This window comes from Raphanus sativus, unplaced genomic scaffold (assembly GCF_000801105.2).
Source record: "Raphanus sativus cultivar WK10039 unplaced genomic scaffold, ASM80110v3 Scaffold3633, whole genome shotgun sequence".
NCBI classification, from domain to species: Eukaryota; Viridiplantae; Streptophyta; class Magnoliopsida; order Brassicales; family Brassicaceae; genus Raphanus; species Raphanus sativus.
The window spans coordinates 1-10,342 of NW_026618938.1; the positions used below are offsets into that span (position 1 = coordinate 1).

General features: G+C 39.8%; 3 protein-coding genes across 4 annotated transcripts; all 3 read right to left on the reverse strand.

Annotated features, from left to right (window-relative positions):
- Positions 1-124: 124 nt before the first annotated feature.
- Positions 125-2,750, reverse strand: LOC130506762 (TBC domain-containing protein C1952.17c-like). The gene is made up of 9 exons (XM_057001448.1): positions 2,276-2,750; positions 2,101-2,193; positions 1,920-2,024; positions 1,649-1,801; positions 1,456-1,554; positions 1,239-1,367; positions 875-1,054; positions 554-670; positions 125-456 (listed from the first exon to the last, which is right to left on the reverse strand). Exons 1-9 carry the CDS (start codon positions 2,591-2,593, stop codon positions 292-294), a joined length of 1,359 nt encoding a protein of 452 aa, XP_056857428.1. The 5' UTR covers positions 2,594-2,750; the 3' UTR covers positions 125-291.
- Positions 2,751-3,310: 560 nt separating this feature from the next.
- LOC130506764 (uncharacterized) lies at positions 3,311-6,569 on the reverse strand. 2 transcript variants are annotated; one of them, XM_057001451.1, is made up of 12 exons: positions 6,315-6,569; positions 5,841-5,991; positions 5,652-5,747; positions 5,332-5,408; positions 4,994-5,073; positions 4,743-4,803; positions 4,421-4,488; positions 4,239-4,320; positions 4,070-4,156; positions 3,917-3,994; positions 3,677-3,796; positions 3,311-3,596 (listed from the first exon to the last, which is right to left on the reverse strand). In XM_057001451.1, exons 1-12 carry the CDS (start codon positions 6,480-6,482, stop codon positions 3,420-3,422), a joined length of 1,245 nt encoding a protein of 414 aa, XP_056857431.1. In that variant the 5' UTR covers positions 6,483-6,569; the 3' UTR covers positions 3,311-3,419. The 2 variants fall into 2 exon arrangements, with proteins under 2 accessions (XP_056857431.1, XP_056857430.1); XM_057001450.1 differs by having other exon boundaries at positions 5,652-5,750.
- Positions 6,570-6,765: 196 nt separating this feature from the next.
- Positions 6,766-10,327, reverse strand: LOC130506763 (ubiquitin carboxyl-terminal hydrolase 2-like). Its single transcript, XM_057001449.1, has 2 exons — positions 7,288-10,327; positions 6,766-7,201 (listed from the first exon to the last, which is right to left on the reverse strand). The coding sequence occupies exons 1-2, from the start codon at positions 9,915-9,917 to the stop codon at positions 6,973-6,975; spliced, it is 2,859 nt and encodes a 952-aa protein (XP_056857429.1). The 5' UTR covers positions 9,918-10,327; the 3' UTR covers positions 6,766-6,972.
- Between the last annotated feature and the right edge of the window lie 15 nt (positions 10,328-10,342).

The window sequence follows — 10,342 nt, forward strand, 5'->3', positions numbered from 1 at the left end:
AATAACTAAAAATAAACTCAGTCATGTAATAAGCCATAACACATCAACATCATCTAAGTTTTTTTGCAAGTAGAAAGTACGTGTCAATGTAATTTTCTCAAGACTTGTTCTGTTGAACCTGGGAGACATTAAACTTTTATCTTTCACTAAGAAAACATCATCATAACCAACAACAACAACAAAAAAAGATTTAAAAGACAAAAGCAAATGGGCCATGTAAAAACAAACAAACAAAGCTTTGTGTATGTAACTAAAGTTGCTTTGATCAAAAGTTGGGGAAAAAGGAAAGATTTAGACTAACATTTTGGAACGAAGCTTATTAGCTACATACAAGAGATGGCTGATGTTGGTAGTTGGATAATGTTGAAGTAACTTCATATTCGATGTGAAATCTCCAGCGATCAACCTCCTCCTCACCAGTACCAGCATAGCACAACATATCCCCAGTAAGCTTTCCTGCAACCATACAAGATAACTTAGTTCTATCATTCAAGCCAGCATTAATGGGAAAAAAAACTGATGAAACAGATAATAATTGATTTGGCAATCTTACCAGAGGACCTTCGGGGTCACTTAAGAGTGCATCCCATATGTGAAGACAGTCGAAGAAACTAAACTCTTGTGTAAGGAGGAGAGTGATCCACCTAAATGCATAGAACTGTGGGTTTACCTGTAATCCATGGAAACAATACAATGTCAGCAATCTCAAAAGGTATAATCCATTTCTATTATACTGTAGATCAAAGAACGAGAATACTAGTAAGCTTGTTCACATGGTTAGCTATCGGGGTATCTAGAACTTCCGTAACGGAATGACAAATATAGATGCCACAACAGTTATAACAGAGAGGGAGAAAAAAAAACAATGTCTTACTTTTGTGGTGATCTCTAGATGACGCCAAAGTTCCTCATCATGCTTCCTAACAAGCTGCGAAAGCCTAGTTATTGCAGATCGGATTCCAACAACACTGTTGTCAAGTTGTTGACAGTAGAAGTCGCGAAATCCACTCAACAGTTCAACAAAGCAGAAGAATGCATCAGCTTCAGCATGAGACTGCATGATTTGAATAGAGTTAATTATAAGATAAGAGCAAACACATAAACATAAACAAATCTTCTAAGAAAAAAAGGCAAAAAAATTCTGATTCAAATTAGTTGGTAATTCTGTGATATAGCATACGGACCCTATCCTGTCAAAGTAGTTTAAAAAAGGTAGCAAAAAGAGAGGGTCTACTTACTGAACTATCTTCATCAGGATCGTTACGGAATACATAAAAGATAGGTGCCAAAATTTCGTTCATCCCTTGAACATATCTGATCCCTTGATTTAACTTGGCAAACACAAGCAATATATTCTTCATAGATTCCTAGACACGTAAAAGGAAACGTCATTGAGCTTTGATGGATCAACAAATATATGTGAGAATTTGCTAACGCGAACACTAAAAAGGTCACCTGATTAGAACGCGCAAAAGATGATTCAGCAGAGAAAAAGGGAATATCCGGATGTGTACGCTTAACATCTTTGTCTATTTGTTCTATGGTCTCAATATCCTGTATTATTAATAAAAGAGTTTAATGCTGGAACTAGTTGATAAATTGAATGAATCCTGTCCTTGGAGTTAATATGTGCAAGAGATATGGTTACCTGGAAATAAGTATTCCAGGCGCTTGCCTTGCCTAAGCTTAAAGGATGGTCCTCGTCGGTAATTCTGGAACGGGAAAGCATGCAACGGCTTCCACTCTTCAACTCGTAATTGTCAAGCCCCTTTGACCTCACCAATCTCCATGTGATTTCTGACTAACTACCACAGAATCATTTAGAGGTACAACAAACACATAGCTGTGTAAAGAAAGAAAGCTTTCTAGATGAGAGAAAAACCTAACAAAGTCCAAATGCAAGAAAAGGAACTACTTACAGGACTAGTGAGAAGCTCATCTTTATAGTGCTTGTATTGGGATCTCTTTTGTTTCAGTTCAGATGACCAGAGTGAACGTTCAGGTGGCAAGTAGCCAAGCAAAAGCTGCAACAAAGATAAAACCAAATCTTGCCTAAGTATGCAAATCAAATTATATACTAAGATAGAGCTCTAAGACCACCTTCCAGACGGTAGAGCGGATGCCAGGAGAATCAGGCAAACTTTGGGAAGCAAGACTCCTCAGTTCCTTCATATTGATCACCTTCTTCGATAACTAATCCAAGTTAAAAGAAAGAATCTTGTGATCAAAGATATTTTGTGATTGATAAAACCAAATCAAAAGATGAATTGTTGACCTCAGCTGAGAGATGAGCCTGGCGGGAAAAGTCCTCGGCCGAGGAAGGAGCAACAACACTAGAAGAAGAGTTTCCATATTCGCCAGAGATACTACTGCTACCGTTCCTCCTCGGTCTGGGAGACGGTGACGGAACCGAAGAAGCGGTGGAAGGCGGGGGAGTAACGGAGATCGTATCCGTCTCTTTCTTCATCGAGGACATTTTAGTGGAGGAGGGGGAATTGCGGAGGAGGAGAGCGTCGTCGTTGAGAGATGATGGAGGAGGAGGAGTAGACCACATGGTGCTGTTCAGCCATTCCGGCACCTTTTTCCTCACCATTTCTTCTTTCTAGGGTTTGATTGATTGAATCGATCAATCGATTGAAACTCGAGAGAGATTCGATTTCACAAGTTATCGAGAAGATTAGAATTCGAGCGAGTCGGTGATTGTGGGAATCGAAGTTCGTTAAAATGTGTTTCTTTTTGTCTTCTCGGAGGAAGAAGAAGGAAAGAGAAAGAGGAACATATTATTATTTTATTTATCCAAATTGCCCCCATATTATTGTTTCTAAACACATTTTACCCTTTTGTTTTTATTTATTCAAGTTTCCCCCCCCCCCTTGTTTGATGAATTGGGAAATGTTGATAGTTGAAATTGAAAACCATAAGATATTTCCTTCTTAACAAGAAAAATATGAAGCAACAATAACACTATGATTCTGATGGCAGTACCATAATAATGTGATAATGTATATACAAACAACACACACAAGCTTAAAACCATCAGAAAGTGATGGACCCTATTAACCTTGGCGAGTGTTATTTGTTGTATGCCTCACATACAACTCCCATGTGTCCCCTTGTCTTCTTCAATAATACATTTGAAGACTACACGTGTATAAACATCTCATCACCTTCTCTTACACATATGAACATTGGGATTTTCCATTTCAAAAACAATACAAAACCTCGGTACAGATTCAAACCGGAGTAGTGGTCTGGACAGTAGTACTAGTTGGAGTTGAATCGTTGAAGAAACAAGAATGACACATGCCAGTAAAATTCATAGTGAGTGCCTTATTGTTATATTTAATAGCTGGAAATTTTATTAGTTTCATCATTTGACACAATACCAAAGAGAAAGAAGAAGAAGACAATGCAACGGTTTAAAGAACACCAAAGAAAGGGTTGTTGATAGCGGAATTGAGCTCTGTTCCAGCTGAGTTGATAACAGCTGAATCTATCTTGTCCCTTGGCAAGAACAAGAACTCTCCTCCTTCCATTTTCTCAAACCCACATAGCTCCATGAACTCTATGCCTCCTCTCAGTGAACCAACCCTCTCCTGTTGCATCCCAAGAACCATCATTTGTAAGATACTGGTACTACCAATGACTGATCCATTAAAAACTATTGTTTGTTTACCTGAAATGTTTGGTTGGTAAGTCTAATTTTTCGGAATTTCTCTTCATCTGGATTCTTGGCGACATTTCCCATATAAGTCAGGAGTGTCTGGAACGCTCTCTTCACTTTAGCATCATCCTCCTGTACCAACAACAAGTCTTTACTGTTTTACTCAAAGTTTTACTTGATCCTCCCACCTAAATTTTTCAGATGAAGACACAGGTTTACGTGAGACCAACAAACTACTGGATATGTATTTACCTTGTGGGCTTGCTTAAGCGACCTCAAGCATTCTCTCATTTGTTCAGTCTTAGTGGCGGGTCTAATAGGCAATGAACTCTAGCAAAAAAAAAAGGTCTCTCTAAGCACATAATAGAAGAGGATAAATATAACTTGCTTTTTGAAAACGTTTACCTTCTTCTCCTCCACAACTGGCACTGAGGGTTTTGCAGAAGCCGCAGGATCTTCTGCAGGCAGTCCTAGTTTTCGCCTTCTTTCAGCCTTGTTATAATTTATATAATGAGTCTTCAAGGTTTGTGTTGAGAAAGAGATATGTAAATGCAAAAGGCATGTAAATCTATACCTTGTCTTCTTCAACTTTTTGACGGATCTTTTCCCTAGCCCGTCTTTCTTCTTCTTTCTCGGCTTTACGCAAAAGGATTATACTGAAATACACAACCAATAAGTATTTATTCTTGAATAAGCAAATACACAAATAAGAGTGGAGCTGACAAGCCTGGCACTATTAAGTAGAAGAAAGCCAACCGTTTTCTTTCGTTATCTTCTTCTATCCGCTTTGCTTCTAGGAGTTCCTTGCCAATCCTAATTCGCTCCTGAACAAAAATACGAACATGTTAAAAAGATAAATAACAAAAGAGGCGCTGACAGTTTCAGCCATGGCACAATCAATATCTAACACTATCTATATGCATATCCTTAGGGTATTATACTTTAGATACTTGCACAGAAATTGCAGCCAGTAGAGCAAAAGTTAATTTTAACACAACAGAATAACCATTGTTGAACCATCATAATATTAAGTATATGTAGATAAACGCATTTTATAAAAAAAGGATCAAGAGGAAACCTTCTCTCTTTCACGTTCCATCCGTTTTTCTTCCTCTTCTTTCTTCTTCCGTGCACGTTCCCTGTGATGTGGAACAGTACAAAAAGAGGATTCAGTTAACCAATAAGGCAATACTAATCGAGGTGTAGACATTTGTCTTGATACTAGTTGAATAAAGAAGGAAAAACATGATAAAAATAGTGATGTCTTAGTCTATGGTGGACGCTACAAAATAAATGAACATGCACTGTAAAAGAGAATACTCATAGTACCTTAGTTCTTGTGCTTTTATCTTGACTTCTTCTGGCGTAAGAGCAGGTTTAGGAGGTCCAGCATTAGAGTTAGCAGGTACCTACGCAAACAGTCAACAACATAGACATTACACTTACAGTAAGAGAAGTAATCTTAAGAACACATATACGCTTAATACAGAATGATATTATATTGGTTAAAATGAAATAAACAATGGAAAAAAGTTGACATAAAAATTGTCATATTCAGGAAAGGCAAACACTTTTCACCCTGAGACAAAGAACTAAATTATCAAGAAGAAAAAAACAGTTAAGAAAAGACATTCTGCTGAAAACCAAACTATTGATAAGACACCCACCTTTGGCATTTCGTCTACGTCAGGATCATTCTCATGCTCCACCACCCAATTAACTGCAGCCTCCAGACTGGCATTACCTGAAGGAATGAAGTTGAAAGTTAAAAAAAAAACGGAAAAGAATATAGCAGTGTGCAAAAGAACTTAAAATATTCAGATGCAAAATGATTAAATCTTCAAATTTGACGTATAAAATTAACATGCTTCACTGAGATAAATGATAGGTGTTCAAGAGCTCAGCCGCATACGATCAAGCTAAAAACTTCATTTATCAAGCACAACACTCAATCAATACTCAATAGTGAAAAATGCGAGATCTTTACCAGAGTAGTGGAGTGCTCGAGTAGCACGAGCTTTAGGGAAGCCCATCGCTTCAAGTTCCTCGAGAATGTTTTTGTCAACGTCTGGAACAACCATCTCTACTGGAAACAGAAAGGACCATAAGAAACAACGTTGACGTCACATTCAGAAACTAATGCAACACATAAGAATTAGCATTTACAATGTTGTACCTTGAGGAGCATCTCCACTACCACTGGAACCATCAGGGTTGTCAATCTCCATAGCAGTCTTAGGAGCTTCCAAGCTGATAGGTTTTACAGTCTCCATTGTCTTATCCACAAACTCAGTATGCCCTGTCCTTTTCGTATGCAAATCGCTTTCCTTCACATTGTAATAGCAACGAGAAAAGAAAATCAGAGATAATCAAAACACAGTGGTCATCAAACTCGTACAAAATTGCAGAAGCCAAAGCTCCACAGGCAATCAAAACAATGAACTCCAGTAAAAGCGTCAAAGTTCTCAACTTTGTGTGTTCTGATTACGACCAAATCAGTGGTAAACACTGAAAAAAAAATCAATTTCATTTACAAATAAACTCCAATCAAATCAAGATCTGCCAGTTAACTTCTAACCAAAGCAGACTCAAATTCACAAAGAACAAAAAAAAGATAAAGGGAGCGAGTGAAAAATCGAAAGATCCGTACGGTTTTAGAGCGGCAAGGCTTGCTGCAAGTAGTGCAGACGAGATTGAGCACGGCCTCGGTGGACTCGGCGAAATTGGAGTGAGAAGTGATCTCAGCATGCTCCTGAGCCTCCTCCACTGACTTCAGCAACGCGCCACAATCACCACACTTTAGCGATACTCCTGCCATGCCTCCTCCCGTCAATTATCTCTCTCAGAAACTCCGAAAGTCTTTCCTTTTAGTGGACAAGTCCGTCCGTACGCTCGCTTTTGCTTTTGCTTGCTTGGGGAAAGAGGAAGATGTAGCTAGGTAGGACCGGTTCGATCATATCCACTGCCGGTTCAGTTTTATCGGTTTTGACATCGAAATATAATTGATTCAATCGGTTTAGCTTTCTGTACGTAACAAGTATTGGTTTGGTTAGGTATCATCATTCACTTGAGATCACACTTTAGTTTGATCTCTTTGCTCGTCACAGTAAAATATTTTTATGAAATAAATATTTGGAAACAATATATTTTTCAGACATGTTTCTGATAATACATATGTAAGGTAACTCCATAACAGTGTAGTAAAAAAAACAAAACTAATGGGTATTTGATCTAATGTGATCTTCAAAACCTTTTTCTTCTTTTCATTTTTCAGTATAATGGAAATTAACAAAAGAAAAAAAATAATCTTAGTCTTGTGTGAAGAAACGTTCGTAGAACAAGATGTACGCTTCTGAATGCATAACCTTGTCCAACGAAACCTGACGGACATGTGCATCGCTTACGTTATACCACACACTCTCTTTTCCTTTCTGACCTCCTCCTCTAACATAGGCCACATAGTGACCTCCTCTCATCGTCCCTGAATGCTCCACCAATCCCGCCAATCTATAAACTGGCGGAGCTTCTCCGCTGCACCTGATGGAACCACAAGAAACAGTTTCATACCGTTGAGAGACTCGAGTTAAAAAAAATGGATAATATAGAAGAGAGGAGATGATTACCTTGAGTCCATATACTGTCGAAGATCGATGACTTCTTTGAAAGCAACATGACCATTTAACTTACTTAGCCTACCACGCAGGTCTTGGCTGAATCGCTTTAGATGAATGGTTAAGACAGGTGGAAGTTTGTTTATAAGTACTCTTTTAGTTGCATCTCTTTTCACTGTTATCACTTTCTCAGAGTCTTCGCCGCCTTCGTCTTGACTTCCATCGGATTCACTGTCGTTAGCTGAGTTAGAACTCATAGCTTCTCTTCCATTATCATTGACATTACTAGAACCATCACTTGGATCTTGCTTCACAGCAGAACCATCGGCTTCTCCATCTTCAATTTCACTCACCCATCCATTGCTGGTATTGTTGCTTGATCTCGAATCTTCTTTCTTGGAGTTTCTCTTTTCCCTCAACCGTTGGAGTTTCAGGTTCTTTGAGCAGTTCTCGCAGTTCCAAGCGTTGTCGTCCGACAAAACCTCAGGCTTAGTGAAATGAGCCAAGCACCTCTCTACAGACACAGGTGAATCCGAGTCATCGATTTCTTCAGGATCAGACTCGCTGCTGAACGCCATAAAACCAACACCTCCCGAAGAAGCTTCAGCCTTACAAGGAGGTCCAAAAACAACAGGCCCTTCAGTAACCTCAGGCTCATCAAATAAACCGCCTAAACCAACAAAATCATTGTCTTGCGGTTCATGATCACCAGCAACAAATGACGATGATGATGCCTCACCCTCGCCTGGTTTATCATCGTAGGATATGTTTTCTTTGTATGGCATGTACAGAACTTGCGAGTCTGCTACCATCAGAGGAAGCTCTTCCTCATCCCAAGGATTCACCGAGGAAGAACTTTCACCTAAACCAGGATCACCACCAGTGCAACTAGCTTGATTGATTTCAGTAGAAACACCGCTCGTAGCCGTGCATTCATCAGGCTGCGTAGCTTGTACATCTTTTTCATCCAAGATGGTTTCTGCCTTTGCAGATTCGTCATTATCTTGCATCAGCCTCTCTGCGTTACCTTCCAAAGTCTGATCAGCCAACGAAATTGAGGCATTGGAAGGAATATTTGGACCTGGAAGAATTTGATTAGCCTCAGTAGTTGTGATTTTGTCACTAACATTATCTTCCGTATCCACATTCGTCTCATCTCCAAGGGGTTCTGGTCCAATAATATCCAACCAGAAGCTATCGAAAACAGTATCACATTGTGTTACACTTTCTGAGGCCTGCTTATCAACAGAATGAGTCTCTGAGACCGTACCATTATCAATTGGCGCTACACTGGAAGAGGATGCATCTGAATCACCTGTGACAACCGCAGCTTTTCCGGGAGATTTCAGATCCGACAGAGCCTTAGCTGGGAGGACTTTTGAAACTTCACTCACCTTTGACGCATGCTTAGTGACTCTTTTTGGTGGAAGCTTAGCTTTCTTTGCTAGAGAAACGGTTTGCAGCTTTTTAGGAGGGGTTTTCTTGAACGGTACGGGTAAAGAGAGATCCAAGAACGGCTCATAGACTTTTGATGAATGCCCACACTCAATGCAAGAAACGATGCTAGACGTTTCGCCTCCGAATACAGATTCTATGAGAGTAGTAGATTTCTCATCGTTATCAGAAACACCACGCTTCTTTCTCAATGCTGATTCTTCGGTGCTCAAGGAATCTAGCAAACAGCGTAGCAGCTCGTGACTGTCATGCTGGTCGTATCCTCTAAACTGTGGTGCCTTAACACAGAAAGACCCAAAAAAGACTCTAGGGTTTATCACACTCTTTAACCCTGCTTCTGGTTTCGTTTCGGTAAATAATTTTCTGAGGGAAGAAGCAAGTGACCCAACGATACCAGACGCATCCTCCTTTAAAAAGTGATCACGTAACTGATCCAAGGAAAGAAGATTCTGCATTATCGAGTTAAAGAAACATGTGTTCCCAAGGTTAACTAACCCTCGCACAACGTAACCATCTCTTGCTTCTATACCACTACTGGTCACAGCAGCACCTTGTAATTTGATGTCACTAGTGATACTGCCACTTCCTGAGCTCTGCTCTTCGGCATCAGATGGAGCTAAACTGTTCAAAGACCGCTCTTTCATCAGTTTTACAACCTCCACCAACACATCTTTCTTCTCACCGTTCTCTTCTTTTTCAACAGGGAGCAACGACTGGCACGGAAAGCACCATCTTAACTGAGGGTTTTCCCATTGAATCATCAACCGGTGGCGAGTCAATCTAATGTGCCTGACAACATGACTCTGCGCTCCGGTTGGCAGACCAACACCTCCACAGACAAAAGCCCCACATTCCAAACAAACCCAAATAGCCTTTTTGTCAGCTTTTGGCTCAGCAGCAGCAGAAGAAGAAAAAGCATGTTTCCCCTTATTACCCTTTGCTTTAGCTCCTCTCACCCCTTCCTTGCATTCTTGACACTTAATCTGCGGGGAAGACTTGATCCTCTCCAACATTTTATCCAAATTAACACCCTTACCGAAATGAACACAAGCTTGTTTCTCCTTGACTGCTTGAACTGCATCTCCCTCAGCTATTTCCCCGGTCTCACTAGGCTGTTCAGAGACCTTCTTGGAGTGATTCTCCTTCGTTGGGGATCGGGAGGCCTTCTTCTTCGCTTTCTTCCCCATGAGTTACTATCCACAACACACTGAAAAATTCAAAAGCCAATAATATAATGGTGAGTGACTCAAGTCATTACATCATCTACATAACCAAATCCAACTGCAAACAAAACAAAAAGGCAATGAAGCAATGGTGTGAAGCAATGAAGCAATGGTGTGAATAAACCTTCCATTTATCACATGAAACTAACCAACCTAGTGTCAGATTTGAAAGTCTTAAGAACTCTTCTTACGAAATGAATAAAATTTTCAGGATTTTATGGACTACCCACAAAGAAAGTACCAGACTTTATATTAACTATCAAACAAAGATCCAAAATTGCTAAGAACTAGAACCTAAGCTGCAAGGCATAGAATCAACTAAGATTCGAATCTTATCACAGCTCAGCAGAACCAATATCGCAATCGGGAACAAAGAGACCAACTTGCTC